Source organism: Ceraceosorus guamensis (genome assembly GCF_003144195.1).
Source record: "Ceraceosorus guamensis strain MCA 4658 unplaced genomic scaffold IE81scaffold_4, whole genome shotgun sequence".
NCBI lineage: Eukaryota > Fungi > Basidiomycota > Exobasidiomycetes > Ceraceosorales > Ceraceosoraceae > Ceraceosorus > Ceraceosorus guamensis.
Genome location: NW_020289999.1, coordinates 68,189 through 92,302, shown reverse-complemented (window position 1 = coordinate 92,302; position 24,114 = coordinate 68,189). Strand labels below are relative to the sequence as shown.

Here is a 24,114-nt window from a genome sequence, read left to right as displayed (position 1 = left end):
GTGTGTGTGTGTGTGTGTGTGTGTGTGTGCGTGTGTGTGTGTGTGTGTGTGTGTGTGTGTGTGTGTGTGTGTGTGCGTGTGCGTGTGTGTGTGTGTGTGTGTGTGTGTGTGTGTGTGTATCTGGGAGCTGTTTGATTTGTGCTCGGGCTGCGCTGGGTTGAGCTGCAAGCGCGTCTCGACCATCTCGAACGGACTCACTTGACTACGCACGAAGGGACTCGTTGCTGAAGCTAAACGGAGGTGTAAAGACGGAGGGAAAGAATGGCAGCGAGAAGACACAACGTTCATTCACAATTAGCTTTGGACGATTTGCTGTTGCCAAAATGTCGGGCACAGGCAGTACTCCGCCCTACCTTTCGCTCTCCGTAGGCCAAGCTCACAGCTATCTCAAGGCACCAGACGCGCCTGAGCCAGCAGATCATGGGACCCTTGTAGCGCTCCTGAAGCACAGGGCCCGGCATCAAGCAAATCACGTCGCAGTGGGCTTTCCTGACTTTTCCAAAGGAAGCTGTCTCGAATGGAGTGCGTGCTTCGAGATTCATCGGCCATCGTCGCGTTGCGATGAGCGCTCAGCTAAAGTCTTTATCGTCCCCGTCAGCATACCGGGATCTTGATCGGATAGCCTCATCGCTTGCGATGGTATTGCGTGCAAAGTTGCAGGACCTTCCACAGTCTCGCGAGTCCAACGGTTACGCTCGAGACCAGCCCGTGATTGCTCTGCTGGGACCAAGCGGGCCGGACTTTCTGGCTCAGGTAGTGGCATGCTGGTATCTAGGAGCGGCCATTCTTCCGATCGCGTGAGGAAGGTCGCGGGCTCCAGTCAGCAGATCGCCAACGCCATCTTGCAAGGCTAATTGGGTTCTGCGTTTTTTTTTGCTTCCCCGAAGCACCGGTACTTCTCCATCCGGCGTCGCAAATCTGCTCAACTTGACCGCTTGCACGCACATTCTCGTCCACGAGAGTCAAGATGCTTTGGTTTCCGAATGTCGCGCTTCTCTGGACGCACACCGCGAGCTTCGAAGCGTTGCATGGTGTGCACTGGATGCGGCGAGACCCTGCGAGAGCAAAGTCGTAGCAGAGTCTGCGCTTCTACGCGACCCCAAGCGCGACGATCTGCTGGTCATCTTTCACTCCTCAGGTTCCAGCGGAAATCCCAAAGTGAGCAGGGCCTACAAAGTGCTAGCGACAGCGAGGGTAGAAAGATCTGACACGAGAGAAGCGCCCGCTGCGCTTTCCCAAAAAGCCAATACCTCAATCACATCGTTTCTGGACGCCCTCCCTTCTGACAGCCGATGGGCGGTCGAGAGCCGCCTTCACAACGACGCCGCTGTTTCACGGAGGTCTTTCCGACCTTTTCAGGTCTCTGCAAGCTGCGGCACCCCTCTACTTTTTCGGCTGGCATATCGGTGATGCGCCTACTTCTGCAAACATACTGTCGTCCGTAGCAGCGTGCAGTCAAGAGGTGTGAGCCGTGTCAATGAACGCTGGATTCCGCTACATTCTTTCCGACGCTGCTTCTGATCTGCTACCCCGCTCTCGCCAGTCACTATTTCCTATCCGTGCCATTCATCCTCGAGGCGCTTTCGCGGGAGGAGGTTGGCCTCAACATGCTCCATCGCATGGATTTGGTTAGCACGGGCGGTGCACCTCTGCCAGAGGCGGTGGGTGACCACCTCGTTCAACATAAAGTTCCGCTCGTGTCGCGACTGGGAAGTTCGGAATGTGGCTGTGAGTGACTGGTTGGATTCTCGCAGTCGTCAAGAGCATCTCCACTTCGCACTGAGCCTATCCCACAAATCATCTAGTCCTCATGTCTTCTTGGCGCGACTTTGAGCAAGACAAGGAGTGGTCTTGGCTCAGGCTGGTGGATGGAGCTAGCAGAGAGTGGCTGCGCTGGGAGCAGAGACCCGAAGAAGGTGGACTTTACGAACTGGTCGTGACGAGAGATTGGCCGACGAAGGTGAGGCGCTTGCACTGTCTGCGTCTCCACTAGCCGCGTGCTAATAGCTGCCTTTGCAGATGGTTTCGAATGCCCCGGATGGATCCTTCGTCACAGGGGATCTCTACGAGAGACATTCGAGTGACGAAACGAAGTGGCGTTATGCGCGTCGGGCTGACGACAGTCTGGTCCTTGTGAGTGGAGCGCAGGGGCAGGAACCCACTTTGCTCCATCGTCTCTCGCTGAAGGTTGATTCGCTCTGCAACGGCAGATCAACGGGAAGAAGATTGCATCTTCGCCAATCGAAAATGCGTTGAAAGCCATCGAATCGATCAAGGACGCGATAGTCTTTGGAGCGAATCGACCCATTCTCGGCGCCTTGATCGTGCCAGCGGCTTCTACATCGAGTAGAGAAGCCAGCTCAGAAGCAGACTTCCTTTCCACCTTGGCTCCGGCACTTTCGACCATCAACAGGAAGCTGCCCAGCCATGGCAAGTTGACGGCCGAGATGCTTCGTGTCGTCGACGCTGCTACTTTCGAGCGCTTGCCTAAATCGTCGAAGGGCACTCTGCAAAGGGGCATGGCACTGACGCAGCTCGAAGCCGTCATAGCGGACACTTATGATCGCTTTGACAAAGGCGAAGCGCCGCGGAGGGGACCGCGCGTCTCGCTCAGGGGCGAGCAGCTTAGGAATTGGTTGAGGGAGCTCGTAGCCGAAGTGACGGATCACGACATCGCACTCGAAGATGATCTCTACAAGTCTGGCATGGATTCAATCATGAGCGCCAGGATACGAGCGGCTCTTCTACAGGTGAGCTCTGCTTTTTGCCGTGGAAAAGCGATCCGGTGAAGTCGAGGACTTCTTACGCTTCTCCTTCGTCCGGCAGCGCCTTGATCTTGGCACGCGTCGGCTGCCGGCAAATGTCGTCTACGAGCAAGCGAACATCGAGCGGTACGTTCTCGAGCGAGCGTGGCGGTGACGATATAGGTGCTGAACGCCGAGTGCCCATCCCAGTCTCGCCTGCTTTCTCGAGGGTGCAAGCTCAGACGGTCCCGCCAATGTCCAGGATCTCGCTTCGGCTTTGGTGCACAAGTACTCGACGTTCCTGCCTCAGCCTCGGACAGCGGCACTGGGCGCATCCGATCCGGCAACAATACTACTCACAGGCGGTACGGGGGCTTTGGGTGCCAGGGTGCTTGAAGAGCTAATTTTGCAGCCTGCAAAGGAAGTCGAAGCGATCTACTGCTTGGTGCGAGCACAAGATGACGAGGGGGCCTCCGCTAGAATCTCGGATGCTCTGAAGAGGCGCCAATGCGAAGTGACCACCAAGCAGGCCCAGAAGCGCCTGAAGTGTCGAGCGCAACTTGATGAGACCACGAAAGCAGATCTCAGCACAGCCAGACGGCTTGTCGTCATCCATGTGAGTAATTCTGACCGCCCGCGTCTTTTTTGCCCAACCTCATGTACTTTGCCTCTGCAGTGCGCCTGGGTGGTGAATTTCGCCCTCAGCTTAACCTCCTTTGAAAAGGACTGCATCTCTCGTGAGTCGTCCTCACGCATGTACTCGAAGCACTTTGAGCGTGTATCGCAGCTGATCGCTCGGTCTGACACAATAGCGCTCAAGGAGCTCTTGGACCTTTTCATTTCGAGCTCTGCTCCTGCTCGCTTTGTCTTCTCATCTTCTCTTGCCAGCATCTTGGCAGGTGCGGCCCCGCATCGTGAGGAGCCGAGCGAGCACGTATCATCAGCGGGCTCGACGGGCTACGCTCAGTCAAAGTGGGTTGCAGAAAAGATCTGCGAAGCGGCCGGGGAGCGCGTGACCATCGCTCGTGTAGGGCAACTGTGCAGCGACACCAAGCATGGAATATGGAACGAGAGCGAGGCTTGGCCCTTGCTCGTGCGCACTGCAGACGAGACGGGCGTCTTGCCAGCCACGGGGCCTGTGAGTTTCCCCCCCCCCCCCCTCCGAAAAGGGTCAGCCAACCTTGGCGCGCTTGCGCTGCGTCGCAGCTCACCCTGGATGTGTTTATTGCCTTTCAAAGAATCTCGACTGGCTACCCGTGGATGCAGCTGCACGAGCCTTGGTAGACCTAGCCTTAAAACAGGGTGAAGACGAGGCGACCTTGTGCCACGTCTGCACGCCCCAGAGCTCGACGCTTCCGAGCTGGAGCGACTTTATCGCTTGGCTTGCCGAAGCAGGTCTTCGGTTCGAGGTCAAGTCGAAGGAAGCATGGCTCGATGCTGTGCGGAGAGCAGGCACAGGTGTTCGTGGACGAGCGCTGGTTGAGAGCATCTGGGCCAATGTGAGCGAGGTTGGCGAGTCAGAAGGGCTTGCCTTTGATCTGATCAGCCCTTGTTCCCTCTCAGCTTCCGGCCGCAGGCTCGGACAGCACCGTGGAGACGACGCGAGCAGAAGCGCTCTCGGATGCATTGCGAAGGGCGCCAGTTGTCGACAGAGATCACTGCGCCAGGATGGTCTCCGCTTGGAAAGACACTGGATTTCTCAAATGAAGTTGCAGCCAATCACATGCCTTTTTTCGCAGTGAATGTTGGGTGGACCATCGATTTAGCAAGTCAGTCTTTCCATGCGTCACTCTTCCTGCCGCTGGACGATCCACGTGACACCATCTCGGATGGGCAGGATGGAAGCCTCGACCCTCTGATCCTGCGCTACATGCTGATTGAACTTCCTGAGCGCGGTGCCATACTCTTGATTGATTTGCAAGCGGCCTAAAAGCTCCGGACTGGCCTTGTCGAGGTCCGGGGTGAATGGCAGGCCCTGTATAAAATTGGGTCAGCACTTTGCCGATGAGCTGCACAAGTCCCAATGCGGCAAGCTCACCTTGTAGAGTGTATTGTCGACCAGCAACACGCCACCCTTTGCCAGCAGACCAGATCCGATGATGGTCTCGTAGTAGTCGTGATATCCCGTCTTGTCCGCATCGATAAAGATGAGATCAAAAGGCTGCTCATTGTCCCGCACCATGCCCTTGATTTGGTCCACCGCTGCGCCTATCCGCACATCCACCCTTTCGCTGACTCCAGCTCTGGCAAAGAAGGGCTCCGAAAGCTGTTTAAAGTAGGCATCCATCTCCAGAGCTACAATCTGGCGGGCTCGAAGTGGCGCGGAGCAGGAGCGAGAAAGCTTGGTGTGAGCGTCCGCACAAGCGCACTTGGACGCTGTCCAGCCAGCTCCACAGACCAGGCGTCCAGGCTCACCTTGCCATCCTCCGGCAGCGCATCGGCCACGCACAGAGTCGTTGTGCCTGTGAACATGCCCACCTGGAAACACCACACCCACACATTCAGCAGCATGCTCTGCCTCTCGATGTGAAAGCAGCTCGGCAGGGCACCAGCGCGGACTCACTTCGAGGACGCGTCTAGCCTTGATGGATCTGGCAACCATGGCAATAAAAGATCCCTCGTACCCACCAGCGCTCCATCCGGGATGCACCCTAAAGCTGACCTCCTTTCTCTCATACGCTCCTTTCCAGTCATGCTTGTCCGTCTCGTCGATCAGATCTCGTAATGCCGGCGGACCTTTGCTGGAACATTCGTCCAAATAAGGATCCAAGCGCGACAAGAGGTTCGATGCTAGTTCGAGGGCGCGCTGCGCTGCGTTGATCTTCTCTGCATCGGGCTGAGAGGCTTGTTGCGCTTCGCGCAGAGATCTGATCGCCGAATTGACCAGCTCTAAGGCCGAAGCTAGCGGCGTCTCCATCGCTGTGCTGCTCATATCGGCTTCTGGTCCCAGCTGGGGCCGCGGATGAGAGGGGCAAAGTCTGAACGGGTTTGGAGTGGAGAGATGAGCGTACGAGCGCTTATTTGCACAGCTTCCATGCGCTGGTCTCTCGGAAGCTCTTGTACGGTGTGAAGAGCTGACTGCGGTCCATTCGACTCGCGATGGGATGCAAAGCTGTAGCACGTTGCGAAGGAGAGAGAGCAATCACGAATGTCGCTCTTCTGCACACGCGATGATGCTGGATGGAGCTCGATCGCAGCAACCACGCACCGCACCTTCTCCACCAAGACGAAGAAGGCTCCTTCCAAGGACCCTGCATCGCATGCTGCAGCGTCGAAGCAGGCTGATCCAAGCGCGCATCCAAAAGGACACATCACGTGATTCCGTCAATGGACGGGTCGTGGCTGCATATTTGATATGATTCGTCACGATGAGTCAGTCACGCGCCCCGCCTGCTTCACGAGTAGCCTGATGAGCGTTATCAAGATTTCTCCATTCACGATTCAAAATTCAAAGATTGTCCAGGTTTGGCGGTGAATCTGACGATCACGAGAAAGGTTCAGAGCCCTTGGAGGCATACGCGTGCACCACTCACGTGACTGTGCCATCGTCACTCAAGACAGTGGGCATGGTGCAAATTTCTTGCTGTTCGAGGCTAAATTTTTGTGAGGACGGTCAGTCAGTCAACCGTGATTGTTGACTGGGTGGCACGATCTGCGTGCTTCTCTGCAAATCTGGCGACGAATCGCTGCAGGGCCTTCGTGCAGGGTGCATTGGGTGAACAGACACCGTGAGGGAGGGGGAGGGGGAGGGGGGCCGAGCCGACGTCTGTGGCGGTGCTTGCGTCAGTGCCGCGTTTCGCAAGGGCAAAGACCCAGTCATCGTGTTAAGCGTCAAGACGAGTCTCAGAAGGAGTGCGTACGATCGCTACGGAGACGGTTTGCAGCTCGACACGATGACAATTCGTGAATGCGAGGGCTCGTTTGACTGGAGAGAAGTGGAGAGCCTGGTCTCGCGATGGCAATGCGTTCGTCCACAGTCCGAGTGCGTGGGCAGGTCTGCTACCCCGCAACTGCTGACAAGCCACCATGCAGCGACCGCGTGGTCGAGGAACGCGCGGGCCGCTTAGGGTAGGTTGACTGACCGCATCAAGCGAGACCTCCCTCGCGTGCCACTTGCTGAAGAGTCTCTTGTCAAGCCTGCAAGTTCAAGAGCTCGGCAAGGCGCGGAGTAGGAGATTCAACAAAAGCTTCGCAAGCGCGAGCCAAAGGGAAGACTGTACTGCACGTCTCGTCTCAACGCAAGGAAAGATGCAGACAACCATTGCAAGCCGGGGTAATGTGAGCTTCGCGAATCATCCGGCGTTCGGCGAACGGCCTTTACCGATAGGCCGAGCGGGAGTGTGAGTGAGTGCGCCACGTCGTTTGGAAGGCCGCCGTTTACATCAAAGATCCCGCCCTTAATTGTCATCCCGACGGAGGAATGGATCTGGTATCAAGAGGTCATCCATCGGGCGGGCGCGTCGACGGCGAATGTGCCGGGCGGACGTCGGGTCAATCCAATGGTATCACAGCTAGCGGTGTATGTAGTCTGCGGAGAAGGCAAGATTGCTCCGCTCAGGCAGGCAGACACGAGTACCGCGTGGCGAGTTTTCGCGTTCCCTGCTGGTCTTGGTCTGCATATACGCTGTGGGGCCCCTGCACCGAGAGTTGCGAGTGGGAGGTGGACCGCTTGCATCCATCCATCCTTTTGCCCTTGCTTCTATCGCGCCACCGTTCCTGGTCGGAGAAGGGCAAACTTCGGCCAAGCCTTGTTGGATGCGCGAGTACCCCCACCAGCACACTTCGCTCTTCAAATCTCTATGTGGACCTCATGGCTGTCCTGCGTCCTGTCCAAGATGGGCATCAGGCACCCTTACCGTTTTCCCTCGCTCCTCACAAGTGAGCCACTCGACCGGCAGCGCCCCTCCCCGTGAGGCTGTATTGCAGTCACCAGCAGAGACGTAAGCGGTGCAATCCATTCAGCTGCTGCGCAGAGAGACTTTGGGCTCTCCTCTGAACGGATGTTTTTTGCACCTTGCGCCGCTTCTTGACAAGCAATCAAGCCACGCGTAAATCCGAGGAGACCCCAATAGGCCCGCCGCTCCTGCCATTGCGGCTTTCTCAGGACGAAAAGTGCGCATCCGATTGCTGGTGATCACGGTCATCCTTCGCGAGTCTGAGCGAGAGCGCATCTTTGTACCTGATGCTCTGAGGCTGGAGCCCCTATTCCTCGCAGCAGCTTGCACAAAGAAGGATGGCGCGATTGTGCACTCACGCTCACGCACCCTTCATGCTGTCTAGGCTCTTGCTGCTTCTCGCCCTCGCTGCACACAGCTGTAGGGTAGGGGCCTCCTCAATTTTGGACTCGGCTCTGCTCACGTCCCCCGGCCAGCATCAGGTGCTGCGTGAACCGCGCGTCGAGCTGTCGATGCATATATGCTGAATGCGGAGAAGCAAAGCAATTAAGCAAGGGCGCGCTCAGAGGCGAGCAAGCACCACGCAAGAGGAAGCAAATCCAACGGTCCAACACCGCATGCAGGACACTGAGCTAGTGCTCAATTACCAGAAGTTCCTGCACTCGCTCGGTACAAATCGCGAGTCTGCTGAATCGCGGAAGGGGAGATTACGAATACAAGTCGCGATCGAGTCACGAGTCGCGCTTGATCGACCCTGACGGTGATATAGTAATCTCCCTAGTGTGAGTGTGTCGTGCGTGGCCGGCTCAGTCAGCACATCAGTTCGGGATTCACGATTCGCGATATTTACGTGATGCTGGCGACGTGACTGAGGGATAGAGGCCGATCGATCGGGAGCAAGGCATGGCGCTGGTCACATCAACCATGCAACACAGCTAGCGTGCCCAGATGCGAGCGGGTTTCACAGCCTTGCTAGGCTGATGTCAAGGCAGCCCACGACTTTCAGTCGACGAAGCGCCAAGCTTTGATTCTCCGCACCGCGTCTGCATCCTGCAGCATACTCGTTCGTGTCTTGTCCACTCGCAGCAGCGCTCACGCCGCTTGCATGCATGGACACAGCCCCAAGTGCTCTATTTTTGCCAATCCACTCGCACTAGTCCAGCACCTTCGATTTTCCTCCGCTTGCCCAGAGCTGCACCTTGCCGCCGTCCCCACACCATCGCGACCCTTCTTGCGTTGCCCCTTGCCGTCGTGCTCGTCAGCCGCGGTCAAGCGTCGTGGCAATCCAGTCACGACCTCGTGCGGCGTCTTTTTGTGATAGCCCCGGCGGCCTAAGGCGTCGCGTGTGGGTCAGTTTGCCGTACAGGGGGGATGCCGGCAAGCACAGGCCTTCTGCTTTGGCTGCTGATGAGAATGTTTGGATGGCGTCTTGGCGGATGAGTAAGGTACCCCCTGTGCGCGGTCCCCTTGCTTGGCTGCTGGTGAGAACGCTATCTGGGTGTACCAGCTGAGAGAAAACGGCGCAGTCATTATTGACAGCCCGACCCCTTTTTGATGCTTGCACGTCGATCGACTCGATCACCGTCGATTGTCCATCTATCTGCTGTTTCATACAATCGTGAATGATGGATCGTGTAGCATGTTGCAGCCGCCGAGCCCACGGTGCGGCGATGACCGGGTATATGCCGGCCGCTGGTTATCACAGTCTCATCAGAATCGGCGCATCGGCGTGCCGGCGCAACGCGGCGCACCCTGCCAGGGCTGAATGTGCCGCACGTCAGCAGCCCGCCATACTCGGGGTTGGCCACGCGTCGGAGTGCGACGGACGCGCGTGATGATGGTCTTTTCATGCGATGATTCAAGGTTGAGACCCATCTCGTAAATTGTGACTTGCATTGCTCTGATTCAATTGCAACTCCGCTTGAATATACCTCTTCGGCTGCTGTTGCTGCTGCTGCTGCTGCTGCTGCACGATTTGTTTCGACCTCAACTTTCTACCGCCCTCTGCATGTTGCTTTCATTCCAATTTAGACGCCTCACAGGTCTTGCCCTGCATCCATGCATGGCCGCACGCAGCACGCAGCACGCGAGCTTCATCGTGCTTGCTGACTCTGCCAATCCGCGCGGTGGCCGAAAGAGGTTGCCGCGGGCGCTGCGCGATGCGACGCACATGCGGTCTTGTGAAGCGACGCGTAAATCCCAGCTTGCGTGAGGGACCGAGGTACAAGCCTCCGCCAAAGAAAATACCACATGTATATATAGCTCTCAGCGCAGCTCGATGACCCGCAACAATACACTTTTGACCAATTGCAAAGTGAAGCTTATGTTCAAGCGCTTCGCAATTGAGCATTTAGGGGAGCTATAGCCACGAGTGGCGGCGGAGAAGGCCGCGTTACACTGCGATCCGAGGGTGCGCACTTTGCAGCACGCGCACCGCACGCCGCGCTGCTCAAATGCTGCTGCATGATTGCTGCTGCAGCCCTGGTGGTGTAGGAACACAATGAGACACCAACTCACGCGCTAATGAAAGATGACGCCCTTTCGCCCTTGGTTGTGGTTCCTGAAGTACACTGGGCTGGTGCACAACCGCACGGTGCTCCCCCCAAGACCACACGCGAGACGAGTCTTGGCTTCAGCATGCAGGTCTGCACCAATGGCCCGCCGAGTCGGAACGCGGCGGCGGGCAGCGCGGCTGTTAGACCCGCTGAGTAGGTGCGCACTATACCCCGCGATGTTCCTCGCGCGGTGTGTTCCTACAGCACACGGGCAAAACCTCTGCGAAAGCGTCGAGAGGGACAAAGCAAGGCGAAACCCCCTTTTGGTTGTGCTGATGCTTATTCGCTCTGCATGTGCTGCTGGCTGCTATCAGCTGGGCTGCTCCCTCACGTTAGCCTCTTCTTGTGCGTAAGTCAAGGATCAGGGTGCAAAGCGCAGTCTCACACGTTGCAGAGCAAAAGAGCAGAGCGAGCAGAGTAGGGCGAATGTGCACATCACCAATCAAGCGCCGCTGCAGCGAAACCCGATGGCCTGACTACACACACAGCAGCGTGGTGCGTATAACGCCGTCTAAATGGTCAAGGGCGAGAGGCGAGTCAAAGTCTAATTCATTGGGCATCTGAGCAGTCGCGCTGTTCGGCATCTGAACAAGATGCCACGGCACTGTCGCCCTCTCTCCCCTGCAAGGATAAATAGTCAGCCCTCACGACCTTGCTTACATCCCCTTTCCCCTTTATCGAGTAGTCCACCCGACTCGTCCGACCCTTCGCCCTCCTCCTCTCACGACGCATCTTCGCTCACCTTTCCCTGCCACCCTTTCACTACCCTTTCCCGCTCACACTTACGCACAAGATGTCGATCGAGAAGAAAAAGGCTTACGATGGCCCCAAGTACTGGGGCCTCAGCGGTCTTCCTCTCAGCCGAATGATCGGATTCGCAGCAGGCGCTGGTTTCGTGAGTGGTGCCCGCGCTCGTCTCGTCTTGATCTGAGCAGCGCAAGACTGAATGGACTTTCCCGTGACCTCTCGCAGCTCCTTTTCGGTTATGACCAAGGTGTCATGGGTGGCTTGCTTACGCTGCCATCCTTCGTGGAGCAGTGAGTTCAATACTGGCAGAGCGCGCTTCGAGTCACAGAGCTGACCGCGGGCGATGCTGCGATTCTTTTGCCACGCAGCTTTCCCGAGATCGACACGACCAAACGGGGCACAACAGCTACTTCGGCCGAAAGCACTCTCCAAGGTCTCACTATTGGTCTCTACGAAATCGGTTGCTTCTTGGGCGCGGTCTCCTGTCTCTGGCTTGGCGACATGCTCGGTCGTCGTGCAATCATCTGGATCGGTACTATTGTGAGTGCGCGCGCGACGGTGCGGCAGCACGATGCTGCTTCATGTATGCAGGCTCAATCTAGTCGAGAAGCCACGCTGACGCAATAGCACCTGTTCTTCTCTTCCGACGACCCGCAGTGGATGATCATCGGCGCCATCATCCAGGCTGCTGCTCCCAACATTGGTGCTCTCATTGCTGGCCGTATCATTGGTGGTGTAGGTAACGGTATGCATACTGCTACCATTCCTATGTGGCAGTCTGAATGCTCGCCCCCTCACAAGCGTGGCATGCTCGTCATGGTGGAAGGTGCCCTCATCACGGGTGGAATCTGCATGGCATACTGGATCGATTTCGCCTTTTTCTGGCTCGACCCCGACGTGGCTGAAGGCAACCCCAACGCGCCCCGCAGCACTTCAAGTGTGGCATGGCGTATGCCCATCGCTTTCCAGATCGTCCTCTGCATTCCTACCCTCGTCACCATTTGGATGCCCGAATCTCCTCGTTGGTTGCTACTCAAAGGTCGCGAGGAAGAGGCCCGTTCTGTCATGGCATCCCTCGAGGAATTGCCTCTGGACGACCCAGAGATTGACCTCAAGGTTCAAGAGATCAAGGAGTCGATCGAAGAAGCTAGCGGTGCTGGCGTCAAGGATCTCTTCAAGCAGGGACCAGAGCGCAATTTCCACAGAACCGTGCTCGGCTTCATTATTCAAATGTTCCAACAGATTTCTGGTATCAACCTCATCACCTATTACGCCGCCACGATTTTCGAACAGAACATCGGGATGAGCCCATTGGTCTCGCGTCTCGTCGCCGCCGCCAACGGTACAGAGTACTTTGCCGCCTCATGGGTCGCCGTCTTCACCATCGAGAAGTTTGGTCGTCGTAAGCTTATGCTGTTCGGTGCCGCCGGTATGTCTATCAGCATGGCCATTCTTGCCGCGATGACAGCGCCTGGCGTCACAGGAGAGTACACGGTTGGCGAAGGACCAGATGCTGTCACGATCGTCCCCAGACAGGCTCCAGGCTATGTCGCCGCCGTCTTCCTGTTCATCTTCAACACCTTCTTCGCCATCGGGTGGCTTGGCATGACTTGGCTCTACCCTGCCGAGATTACTCCTCTCTCCATCCGAGCCGCTGCAAATGGTGTATCCACGAGTGCGAACTGGCTCTTCAACTTCCTCGTCGTCCTCATCACGCCTATCGCCTTCGATAGCATCGCGTACAAGACGTATTTGATCTTCATGTGCACCAACTTTGCCATTTTCGTCACTACGTTCCTGATTTTCCCCGAGACCAAGTCCAGAAGTCTGGAGGAGATGGACGCCATCTTTGCCAAGTCTTCCTACATCAACCCCTACGATGTTGTCCTTCAAGAGCAAAAGACTGCTCGCCGCTACGACGAGCACGGTCGACCGGTCGCGCTCGATTCCATTCTGGCAGAAGCGGGACAGGTCAACGAGTCAGCGGAGAAGAAGTATGGCAACCAAGATCTTACTCGAGACGCTTCCGGTTCCGAGAGCCATTGAACGGCAACACTGCAGGGTCGACCCTAGCAATCGTTTGCAGTCAAGCGTCACGTCTCTTTCGGGGCTCTTCCGACTTGATATCCCGCCTCGACTTTGACGGCGCCACTTGACACGATGTTCAGGTGTCGGCCGGCTAGCAAAGGCTTTCCTTCTCTTGTACGATTAGAGAACCGACGCGCTGTTGGGGTCCCCTCTTCTGCGTCTACAACTTTTACGCCCACTTTTATGATGGCAAAAGCCTCTACCGAGGTCTTGGTCTCATTCGCGCAATGAATTGATGAAATGTCTGTGCGTACGAGTGTTGTGCAAGACGCGGAAATGCCAAGGTACCGCTTCGATTTTCGTAGCCTTTTGTCAACCGCATTGTGGAGGAGAATTTGCGTTCTCGAGGCACGAGGAATGACGGCGTTGTAGCACGCGCGGGTGCCTCTCTGAGCAATCACAATGGCACTCACGACTGGGCCGTGCAGCGAGTCAAGCAACGTGATGCAGAGAAGCCATGTTGATCATGCGCTCGCAGCAATCTGACCTCGCGCGCATCGTCTCGCAACAAAACCACCATCCACGAGAAGAAAAGGTGAATGCGCGATGCGACTTGCCCACTCGTGATTTCCATGGGAGCCAGACTCGAATCCTCCGGACAAAATCGCGGCTTTTGGACCCCTTGAGAGGAGGAGGGAGATGTGATGAATCGCAAAACGTATCTTGATCGTTCAGGTGAGACAGCCCGCGCTGCATCGTGATGCGGGGGACATTGGCTTCCCTCGTGATTTCCGCAGGCGTTTCCTTTGGCAGGGCGCACATGGCACCCATTGTAGACTCGTTCGAGCGCAAGCGCGAGGACACAAAGTGTACCATTTCAAGAGCAACGGGAAAACGTAAAGGGAACATCGAGTACGTGCCGAACCAGACAAGGAGAAAGACGAGACGGAGCGCAAAAGCTTGCTGCGGGTCGCACGGAAAAGCGCAGCAGCAAACAACGAGACGTTGGGGAAGAAAGAGGGACAAGGAAGGAGAAAGACAGGAGATCAAAGAGTCCGTATCTCTTGACGTGTTGGCGGCGTATATGAGCGATGATGGCATGCATGTATCGATTTGTGATGAGGGGCTGATTCGGAGCTGATTCGGAGCTGGCGTGCATTGCTGGCGAATGGGCTGCATTGTCGGGTCGGTCGGGTCGGGTGACGCGGAAAACGTTGTGGTTTGTGTGACGAAAAAGGGGAGGGAAAGACTTGTCGACGAAGGCGGACCCCTAGGTGGACATTTGCACATCTCGAGCCGATCTGCCATTGCTGGCGGCATCATCGATGATGCTCTCGTCGTCCTTGTCGTCTACTTGCATCTTGCTCATGCCCAGACTGGCACCAGCAAGACCAAAGCCTCCGCTACCTCTGCGACCTCCAAAGCTGCTGGCCATGCTACCGGCCACGCTGCCATCGTACGTGCCAGAGTAGGAAAAGCCTCTGAACTTGTCCTGCACGCTCCTCGACAGCGCATCATCCTCTTCGCCATCCGCTGCGGTCCCATTGCCAGCCTTTTTGATCGCAACGCCGTTGGCTTGCTTGCCGGCATCCTTTCTCGCTTGAGCGCTCGTGCTCAGTATCGCTCCACTTTCCAGAGCCTCTCGCCCCTCGCCCGCATCGCCTTCAAAGCCGGGAATCACCGCAACTTCGTTCAGGTCCGTCTCCGTAAATTCGGGGTCAAAGTTGGCCACGCTCTCGTCCGACTCGACAAGAGGCTTGAACGGCGGCGTGAGCTGCTTCTTGGATAGCGCTTCAAAGTCAATCTCGCGGAAGAAAGCGTGCGCTCTGAGATCTGCCGCATCCCTGCCAGCTCCCAGACGATGCTTGGGATTCCGATTGAGCAGCTGTAAACGGCTCGAGCGGGTAAGCTTGCTGCAAGCTGGGATATGCTCTCTTGCGGGCACTCACCCCCTTGACGAATTGCTTTCCATCATCGCCAATTGCGCCCCTCGGGAACTTGATCTTGCCAAAGCAAATGTTGCGGTACATTTGCTGCGTATCCTCTGCGTAAAATGGACTCCACCCGCAGCACATTTCAAACAGCAGCCTGCAAGATATGACACGTCTGTCAGCGGCCAGCGTTGATGCAAGCCTCCGCTCCAGCACTCACACTCCAAGACTCCAAAAGTCGACCAGCTTAGAGTAGCCCGATTCATCAAGCAGGACCTCTGGCGCGAGGTATTCGGTGGTGCCGCAAAATGTGTTGGTCAATTGGCCCGCTCCCAGGTCCGGTTTGGAGAGTCCAAAGTCGCACAGCGCGACGTGGCCCGTAGCGTCGAGGAGAATGTTTTCAGGCTTGAGATCTCTATAGACAATGTCGTACTTGTGCAAGTGTTCCAGCGCAAGAACGAGCTCGGCAATGTAAAACCTTGCTCGCTCTTCGGTGAATCGACCTTCGCGCTGCAAATGCCAGAACAATTCTCCTCCGCTCTTGTAGTCCGTAACAAAGTACAGCTCGTACTCTGACTGGAAGCTGAACTTGAGACCCACGAGAAAGGGGCAATCCAGCGACTTTTCCAAGATGCGCCGCTCGCCCATCGTGTGCGTCACTTCCTTTTTGAGCGCAATCTCCCTCTTGGACAGCACCTTCATGGCGTATATGCGCTTCGTATCCTTCTTTCGCACCTGAAACACTCTGCCAAAGGTGCCCCTGCCGATCAGCTTGAGGTACTCGAAATCGCTCGGAGTGAGACGCTTCTTGGAGGAGATTCTCTCATACTTGAGCTCCACTCTGACCTCTCCTCTCCCCTCTTCTGGAACATCTGCGTCCTCGCGCGCTTTGAGAGAGTACCACTGGTCCGACGCAGCGCCGTGCACGAACCGAGGCAGAATCTCCCTCATGCCCAGGAAACCTTCTTCCTCCGCTTGCCTATCGTACACGCTCAGAAAGATCGTCTTGTCTGGATGCGTGACGTCAAAAGTCACCTCGTGCCTCCACACGGGATGCAGCGTGAATCTTCCTTCGATCTCCGAGGTGCTGGCTGCGCTCGCGCCGCCCTGATCCACAGCCATGGCAGTAGCAGCGGTAGCAGCACCGCCAGTCTTTGCGTCTTGCGGAACCACAGTCTTTGCTCTCGCTCTCGAGCCGCTCGGGTCCGCTTGGGCAACGGGAATCGCCTTGCCCTTTGCTTCGGGTTCCGCCGACTCATCGATTGGCTCCCTACCGATAAATTCGTTTTGCTCAAACGAGACGACTGCGTAGGGTTTGGAGGAGGGCGAGCCGACTATGAGGTTGCGTGCGGATACCAGCTTGACTGTGAGGTAGCCTCTAGGCGCAGAAGTGTTGCGCGTCGTTCCCGAAGAGGTGGTGTGCGACGCAGCATCGTTCTTCGCCTTGGCTGGCGGCAGCTTCATGGAAAAGTCGGGCACTGCGCGGGGGAGGATAAGCGTTTCGTAGCCAGCTTCAGTGTCAAGGGGGCGCAGGCTCTCTCTCTCTCTCTCCCTCGGTCTCTGTGTGCCCACTCACCGCTGGTACTGATGCTCGTGGTGGGAATGCTGGCATGGCTCGTCACCCCGCCAGGTGTTCTCATGCCAGGTGTGAGGGGGTCAGCGTGGTTCAAGCTGTTGAACGGGATGCCCTGATTCAATCCAGCGCCCAGACCCGGCCCGCCGCTGTTGTTTCTGGAGTGAGACAGCCGATCAGCAGGCGCACCTGGTGCGGACATTGTGCTGTTGGGAGGAGCGCTAGAGCCGCTGGTGAGGGCGTCGAACGGGTTGCGCTCTTCAGCTTTATTGGACGACGCTTTGGGTGTGATCTGTGCAGCAAGGGCGAGCATTGTGGGAGGATGGTGGTCAGCATGGATGCTTGCATGCGTCAAAAGAGGTTCCGCTTGCTTCTCTCCTCCAATCGCAGCCATACGTGCGTGAGTGTGCGGCAGACGCACGCCCGCCAATGTCCTCCTCCTCCTCCTCCTCCTCCTCCTCTTGCACACCGCATCCGCTCACCTGATCGGCGGGCCCGCCGGGCCAGATACCCTTGAGCATGCTGTTTGTAGTCATTTCCGACTGCTGTTTGCGTTGCTACAATCCGAGTCACGGCAGTGCGGGGTGTAGGTGGCAATGACGAGCGAGCGCGAATTCCGAGATGCGTCGTCTAATGCGCGCCAAGTGTTGCCTGTCTGCGTCTGCGAAAGGCGCGGGGCGCGGGCGGGCGGGCGGTCGCAGGTCATGTCAGTCAGTGAGCAAGTTGCTGCGCGACGTACGAGTCGTTCAATGAGAAGGACCCCGCATCGAGTCTCGCCGATGGCGGGCTGCCCTGCACGAGCATGGAGACTCACGGATGTGTCGAGCAGCAGCAGCAGCAGCAGGGATACTGCTGCGTATAGGTGGCAAGCGTGCTATACAGCGGCAGCGCAATGCCGGGCTTGTATAGACGATCGAGGGCGCTTGCGTCGATCTGTGTTGGCTGATCGATCCGAACGAGGGCTGAGATGCGTTTGGCAGCGAGGAATGCACGGCTGCGCGGACGCTGACTCAGACGGCGATTGCGACGATGCCGGATGGTGGCCTAGCTGCTGGTGAGAGGTTCTGATCGCAGCAACTTTTACCCGGCCACAGGTGCCGAGAGGATTAACGATTGTTGAAATGCGATAGCGAGCTTATCGCTGCTGCTGCTGCTGCACCGCGGTGGCGTACGTATATTATACTTATTGCTTGCAAGACACCGTGTGCGCGCAAGAGCAATGAGCGGCGTTATTGCTGTGCGATACGAGGCTGATTCAGGTGAATCACCAATGCATACGCGAGTGCTGACGAGCGTACGTACTACGTCTCGCCAACAAGTGTCCGATCCGAGACCGCGCCGAGGTATTGCAGCAGATGCGTGTGTATATGTCTATATGCGTGTAGGAGTGCGGGGCCAAGAAGATACGCTGAGCGGGACCGATCGAGTACCTCGGCGGTCGCGGTGTGAGTCTATGAAGGTGCAACAGGTCGATCCGATCGGGATCAGCTGACTTAAGAGGAGCGACTGCGAAGGTCCGAGACGCAGTTAGGTTGCGATAGCTCCTTTGAGTATCCCTGGCTATATATATGCGCTCAGATTTGCGTCGAGGGATCGAGGATCGAACTGCGGGGCGGGCAGTCAAGACGACTCGGATGCGCTGCCGCTGCCTGCAGGAATTCGGAGATCAAAGTGCTATGCTGATGAAGCGCCTGAAGTTGCTTCGCGGTGACGACTGATCGGAGTATGTGAGGTACCTAATCGCCGATGAGCACATCCACCCAAACGCGATGTTGAGCGGGTGTGGCGGGTGTTGCTGTCAACTTTAATGGTGTTCGCAAAGAGCGAGTCGTGAGTCGGAGTGATGGCCACATGTTTCGCAGCGTGCGCACGCAATTGTGCGTGCGTGCGTGCGTGTGCTGTGCGCTTATTGTGTATGCGCGGCGGCTAGGAACAGGAGTCTCGCCATCCGCCCGCCAGCCTCTGCTGTACAGCGACGCGCGGTAACTGCAACTGCATACGAGATGAACACGATCACGGCCTGCTGGCGCTATGCACGTCTGTCTGCTGTCAGGCTGCTTGCATACGCTGCGATGAGATGGCATCGCGGTATGCTCACTCACGACTTACATCGGGGTCAAAAGCGGCTGTTGCTGCTGCTGCTGCTTCACGGTTCTTTGCCCATAGCTGGATGGAAGAGCTTGCATGGCTGCCCTGAACGGCGCCTTCATAGTCGAACGTGTGCCGGTACTCGTGTATAGGCAGCACTCAAGCAGACGTCCATCGTCCGGCGCAGCCAGCACCCGCCATGCACCATCCAAGCACGGGTAAGCTCGCATCGCAGCGCTGCGCTGCATGGCATGGCTGGCTGGGTGCCACGCCGCGGCCGTCTATCTTCAAAGGCCACCCGCGCACCCAACTCATACGCCACAGCATCATGCGCGCGGCTTCCTGCCAATGCGAGGCGCCTTAAGGTACACGCAGCACATCACCCGTACAGCTCCGCGGCGTACCCATCAAGTCTCATCGCTGTATAGCACCTACTACTAATGCACTCGCGAATGTTGTAGCGGTCATGCTCCTCTTTCCCGGCCCTCCCTTCATTTCGAAGATGGAACAAGCAGTCGTATACATCACTCGTTAGTCTCGATTGCAGCGGCTCAACCTCCGCTCGATCGCGACGACGTAGAGGTTCGTAGATTGAGCAGGGCCCGAGCCCGAACCCGAATCCGAGCCCGACTGGAGTCTAATTTACAGACGCGTCCATGCAGCACCACCATCAGCCTGCCCGGCGCTGGCCTCTACTCACGACTGACGACTACTCTCATCCTGACCTACTCTAACGAGTGATGTACAGGTAGCTGCTGCTTCGCTGGCGCAAATCAAATGGGAAGCCAGCATTTGACATTTTGTGATTCGTGGTTTGCAACGCCGCGCCATGCACACACACACACTCAAACTCTCGATCGGCACCCGAAACAGTCACGAGTCGAGTTCCAGCATCAGCAGCAGCTAGGCTCCGATTCGCCGTCATGCAGCAGCAGAGCCCATGCCTCCATTCAAGTCAGACTATAGCGCAGCGCAGCATCAGCTGGGCGGCAGGCAGGAACACAGCACGGCGTTTTACGCGAACGCTTTCCGCGGCTTGCTTCTCCATTTGTTTCGTGCGACTGAATTTCAATCACAATTGCGTGCGTGCAGCGAGAAAGTGCCCGCACACTAGCAGATCTGCCGCTCGATTGCCCATGCTGACACCGGCCGCGCGGGCTTTTCATATAGCGCATTTGATCAAGACTTGTGACTCTTCAGAACTGCTGGTCGATGCTGCTGTTGCTATATACGGCCCGTTGGCTTTGTCGGTCGGTCGATGGATTGAATGCGCTCCAAGGTTGAACAGGTTCGCTCACAACGTGGCTGGCGCCTTTGCCTTTGCGTCTCGACTCGTGACCGGACGATTGCCGCTTGCTCCCCAAGGACAGGCAGCGAGCGAGCGCTTCCGCCCCAGCCAGCAATTAATTGCATCCGCGCTACACGTTCCTCCAAGCCTGTTTGTTCGCTTCGTGCCAAGCCTTCGGAGATGGATTTGTGTTCTCCTGTTCTGCTCCTACAAGGGTCGCGGCGGGCCTCGTCCCTGCGGGTAAGAAGAGCGCACCACTCAAAGCCGCAAAAAGAGTCGCGAGCGAGCGTTCACAACGCGATCGCGACTCGCGACTCACGACTTCGCTCGGGGGCTTCATCCTCATCTTCGTCGCTCAACGACTCGCGGCGCTCTCCAGACTCCGCCCGAGCGTCGCGGCGCAACGGCAACGGCAAAGGCAACGGCAGCAGCAAACGGCAAAGGCAACGCTCTGACGCTGACGTCACGCAACAGCAAATCGTGGAAATCGCCCGACGAATATCCTTGTGCACTCTGGACTCTTGACTCTTCTCCGCCGACCGACCTCGTCCCGAAATCTCTCGAGGCTTACAACTTCCTGCTCCATCAGCGACTCTCTAACCTCCCCAGCAAGTCCGTGCGCGCGTACGCCGGCGCCAAACAATCACATGCGGCAAGAGATGCGCCCGCCCGCGCCGTGCACGTCTCGACGCTAGCAGGGCTCGAGTGAGTGGGCGCGAGCGAAGTGATGAATGTAGCAAGCACGCCGACGGAGGGTCAAGTCAACTCACAAAAGCTAGCATCTCGAGAGCGCCACTCGGTAGCGTCTATCGAATGGACACGGTACAGACAAAAAGGCACAATACGTGCGTTGTGCGTAGGGGGAGTGGGCCAGAAGCAACAATAAGCATTGCAAACAATGGGTTGCGGTAATAAACAATCGAGAGAGTGCAGAAAGAAAGAGATGCGCACGTCTTGGGGGACGAACTTGGAGCTGTCGAAGCGAGACGTGCCACGCACACGCGTTCGGATGGCTCGACTAGAGCTTGGCGCCTCCTCCAGAGCTCTTTGCAGCCAATCGGTCGTGCAAGTCTCTCAGCTCCAGCGCAGACTCATTGATGTAGTGTCTGAGCGCCGGAGCGTCCAGTTTGAGCGAAGTGAGGGTAAAAGTGAGCGCGTTCGATTTGATGGCGTATGCGCATCCGAAGCCGTCCGGCACCACTTCTCCATAACCCCACGCGTCGAAGCTTTCGCTCGAGATTTGAGAGGTGGACAGGTTCCAGTTGGACGTCTTTGCGTACGCTGCGTCCTTGTACAGCTCTGGCAGCGCTTCGCCTTCCTTTAGCAGCTTCTTGAGACCAAACAAGTGTCGATCCACTCCTTGTCCATCCGCCGCCTCCTTGGCGTACGTCAAGTGCTGCTTGACAGCGGCTTGGAAGAGCTTCGCCCTCTCCTCGTCGCTCGCACCATCCGCCTCCATGGCCTTGACGAAAGCCAAACTCTCCGCGCTAGCACTCCTGATCGTCTCCGTTCTGCCAAACTTGAATTTTCTCGTCTGCGCAGACTCGTACGTGGGGCAGGGTTTGCCAAACATTTTAAAGTAGGCCAGCTGGATGACCATCTGCACCCAAGCATCCGGGCTGCACTTGTACTTTTTGATGGCCTCCTTGCCGTATCCTTGAAAGTCCAAGATGGCCAAATCGTGCTTCGCCTTGAGCGCCTCGAAGGCCTTGAGCGAGTCCTCGATGCGCGCCTCGACGTTGCCATCGAGTTGCCACTCCAATCTCTTTGGCTTGGGGAAAGAGTCGCGCGTACCCGTCGCGCCCAAATCGATCTTGTTGGCAGCGAGGGCAGAGAGCACAAAGTCGTTCATGCGCAGCGTGGGCGTACCATCCATGGTGGAGTGCTCTCCCATGTATCCGCTCTTTCCGTTCGACGACACGATCAGCTGTTGCTTGTCGTAGAAGCGGTTCTTGCCATCGCCCCACCAAAGAGCCCACGAACGCTGCCGGAGGTGAGGATGCGTGTCAGCATGCGCACGGCGGCGCTCTCGAGTCGTGCCGCTGCTCACCTCCTCGATTGTTCGCACGGGCGCTTCGTCGAGCGCGACGACGATTACTGCGCTCTCGATTCGCGCCAAAGCATCCTTGTTCTTGGCGCCTCCACCATTACCTACGGCAAGGAGCGCCTCTCTAGCATCAGTCCACTTGTCGCGATTGTCGGAAGTGAGGGCGCCGATGGGCTTTGCAGCTGCTTCGACGTTTTCGGCCAGGACGGCTTGCAATTGGCTGCAATAGTGGGGTGAGCGCCATACGTGTCAGCATCGCGACACCATCGCGCACACACACACACCCGTCCCACTTATCGCGTCGACTCACCTCTCGATCTCGCTCGCGCTGAGTTCCTGACCATCGACGACCAGCTCAAACTCATAAAAGTGACCCTTGTGGGCCACGACTACGTGATTGTTCTCGCGAGGATCGGCCTTGGTGGCCTGGTCCACGGGTTTGACCGGCAGTCTGCAAGAGTTGAACATCCACGGGTAAGAAGCGCTGCACATTGGTCCAGCCTTTGTCTTTTCCGGCGTCAGCTCTTCGCTCTCGACTAATTTCCGGAATGCCAGGATGGCTTTGAGCTGCGAGGCTGCGCGGCTCACGCCGGTCTTGCGGTTCTTGTCATCCTTGTGAGCGTAAAAGTAAGAGACGTAAGGCACCACGGGATCTCTGTAGCCCATGTATGCTGCTTCGTTCCACCACGCAGCCAGCCAGTTGCCTTCCTGCTTTGGGTCCGCAGCACGAGCTTGCAACCTCTTTTGCAATTCGCCAAACGTTTTCGAATCTGAGCCGGAAAGTGCGCTCTCTACTGCCTTTTTCGTAGCTTCATACTCGGCCGAACTGAGGTGAGGTTCGGTGGTGCGCAGATACTTTTTGAAAGTCTGTTCGAGCGGAGGAACGGGAAGAGAGGGCAAGCTGGATTGACCTGCCAAAAGGGGACCCTTGCCCCCCGCAACAGTGTCCGCTTTCAATAGCATGGCGCAAGTCGAAGTGTTTGAGAATGTCTTTGGTGAGGAAGCAGTGCTGGATGTCAGGAGGGTCGGACGAAGCGCAGGGCGTGCGATGCGTCCGAGGGCGATGGAGTGCATTGGGTAGCTTGTATGCGCGCAGGTGTAAAGAGTGCGTCACTCGATCACAAGCCTTGTCTGAGCGCGTGAGGTGTGCTTGGAGCCAGGTGTGAGGTGATGATGGTGGTGAACAAGAGGGCAAGTGTGTGTGTGTGTGTGTGAAAGGGTGGGCGGCTGTTGCGCTCCTCGAGCTTGGCTTTGGGCAGAAGAAAGGGTGGATGCATGGGATCTGCATGCATGAACGTCATGTCGGTGCCAGAAGTGGCAGGCAGGCAGGCATGCAGGCGGGCAGGCAGAAGAGACAAGCGTGAACCACGAACAGCGCACAGCACAGCACAGCACAACACAGCAGGCACAACAGGCACAGCAGACACGCAGCCAGCAGCCAGCCACACCTCTCACTCGGACTCACGATTCGCGCGTCATCACAGATCGAGTTCAATCAGCCGGTTTGCCGGTGCATCCAGCTGACATCCAGCCGGCTCTCCATGCAGTCACGAGTGTGAAATGCCCCCCCCCCCCCCCTTCCTCCACACTGCGTACACTACATGTGGCTCCCCGCTCCACGATACTCGCGACTCGCGCACACCTTGCCCGGCCGGCCACTTCTCGTACTCTTGTAACTCGTGTGACTTGTGACTTGCGCACACCGTAAAAAGTCGCAAAACCCTTTGGTGTATCACATTCACATTCACATTCCCGAGTTCAATTCCAAGTAGCTTGACCTCGGATCAGTCACCACCCGTGAATCATGGACTCTATCGCAATCACGTGTCACCACGACTGCGAGTCGAGCATGCTCGTGAAAGTGAAAAAGGTGTAGGCAAGGCAAGGCAAAGCAAAAAGCAAAGCAAGGCAAAGCAGGACATCGATCGGCCCTCTTTTCTTTTTGCACCAGCTAGCTGTTAAGCCTGCGAGTCACGAGTGCTAGCGCGGCAGCGTGCATCAGATCGAGAAGCCTCCTCATTCACGTGATTCGCGCATGCTCCTTCACTTATTCTAGCTTGCTCACTCAAGCTCGCTCCTGACCAACGTCTGTCTGGCCAGAGCACGCACCTCTTCTACTTTCCGGAGCGAATCTCGTGCCTTTCGAGTCAAGTGTGAGTGTGAATCTGAACGAACGCTTGCTCGACGACGCTCATTCGTCATTTCCCCTGCTGCATGC

General features: G+C 57.0%; 7 protein-coding genes across 7 annotated transcripts; 4 read left to right on the top strand and 3 right to left on the bottom strand.

Moving 5' to 3' along the window:
• Positions 1 to 323: 323 nt before the first annotated feature.
• IE81DRAFT_285196 (acetyl-CoA synthetase-like protein) lies at positions 324 to 4,486 on the top strand (the record flags this gene model as incomplete). The annotated part of the gene is made up of 12 exons (XM_025511625.1): positions 324 to 522; positions 599 to 797; positions 888 to 1,158; positions 1,244 to 1,464; positions 1,544 to 1,728; positions 1,806 to 1,960; positions 2,020 to 2,133; positions 2,211 to 2,750; positions 2,827 to 2,891; positions 2,955 to 3,542; positions 3,591 to 3,882; positions 3,983 to 4,486. The coding sequence occupies 12 exons, from the start codon at positions 324 to 326 to the stop codon at positions 4,484 to 4,486; spliced, it is 3,333 nt and encodes a 1,110-aa protein (XP_025372745.1).
• On the bottom strand, positions 4,291 to 5,925 carry IE81DRAFT_162413 (hypothetical protein). Its single transcript, XM_025510549.1, has 4 exons — positions 5,308 to 5,925; positions 5,160 to 5,222; positions 4,783 to 5,046; positions 4,291 to 4,719 (listed from the first exon to the last, which is right to left on the bottom strand). The coding sequence occupies exons 1-4, from the start codon at positions 5,674 to 5,676 to the stop codon at positions 4,531 to 4,533; spliced, it is 885 nt and encodes a 294-aa protein (XP_025372744.1). The 5' UTR covers positions 5,677 to 5,925; the 3' UTR covers positions 4,291 to 4,530.
• Positions 5,926 to 6,754: 829 nt separating this feature from the next.
• IE81DRAFT_162389 (hypothetical protein) lies at positions 6,755 to 7,664 on the top strand. Its single transcript, XM_025510548.1, has one exon. It carries the CDS (start codon positions 7,165 to 7,167, stop codon positions 7,624 to 7,626), a length of 462 nt encoding a protein of 153 aa, XP_025372743.1. The 5' UTR covers positions 6,755 to 7,164; the 3' UTR covers positions 7,627 to 7,664.
• A 3,395-nt stretch (positions 7,665 to 11,059) lies between these two features.
• IE81DRAFT_333200 (general substrate transporter) lies at positions 11,060 to 12,987 on the top strand (the record flags this gene model as incomplete). Its single annotated transcript, XM_025515360.1, has 4 exons — positions 11,060 to 11,089; positions 11,167 to 11,231; positions 11,310 to 11,481; positions 11,599 to 12,987. The coding sequence occupies 4 exons, from the start codon at positions 11,060 to 11,062 to the stop codon at positions 12,985 to 12,987; spliced, it is 1,656 nt and encodes a 551-aa protein (XP_025372742.1).
• Positions 12,988 to 14,239: 1,252 nt separating this feature from the next.
• On the bottom strand, positions 14,240 to 16,994 carry IE81DRAFT_344483 (kinase-like protein; the record flags this gene model as incomplete). The annotated part of the gene is made up of 5 exons (XM_025515813.1): positions 14,240 to 14,854; positions 14,919 to 15,057; positions 15,121 to 16,378; positions 16,477 to 16,765; positions 16,956 to 16,994. The coding sequence occupies 5 exons, from the start codon at positions 16,992 to 16,994 to the stop codon at positions 14,240 to 14,242; spliced, it is 2,340 nt and encodes a 779-aa protein (XP_025372741.1).
• A 2,640-nt stretch (positions 16,995 to 19,634) lies between these two features.
• IE81DRAFT_162318 (hypothetical protein) lies at positions 19,635 to 20,475 on the top strand. The gene is made up of 2 exons (XM_025510547.1): positions 19,635 to 19,643; positions 19,732 to 20,475. Exon 2 carries the CDS (start codon positions 19,829 to 19,831, stop codon positions 20,372 to 20,374), a length of 546 nt encoding a protein of 181 aa, XP_025372740.1. The 5' UTR covers positions 19,635 to 19,643; positions 19,732 to 19,828; the 3' UTR covers positions 20,375 to 20,475.
• Positions 20,476 to 20,867: 392 nt separating this feature from the next.
• Positions 20,868 to 22,859, bottom strand: IE81DRAFT_344482 (acyltransferase ChoActase/COT/CPT; the record flags this gene model as incomplete). The annotated part of the gene is made up of 3 exons (XM_025515812.1): positions 20,868 to 21,833; positions 21,900 to 22,116; positions 22,207 to 22,859. The coding sequence occupies 3 exons, from the start codon at positions 22,857 to 22,859 to the stop codon at positions 20,868 to 20,870; spliced, it is 1,836 nt and encodes a 611-aa protein (XP_025372739.1).
• Between the last annotated feature and the right edge of the window lie 1,255 nt (positions 22,860 to 24,114).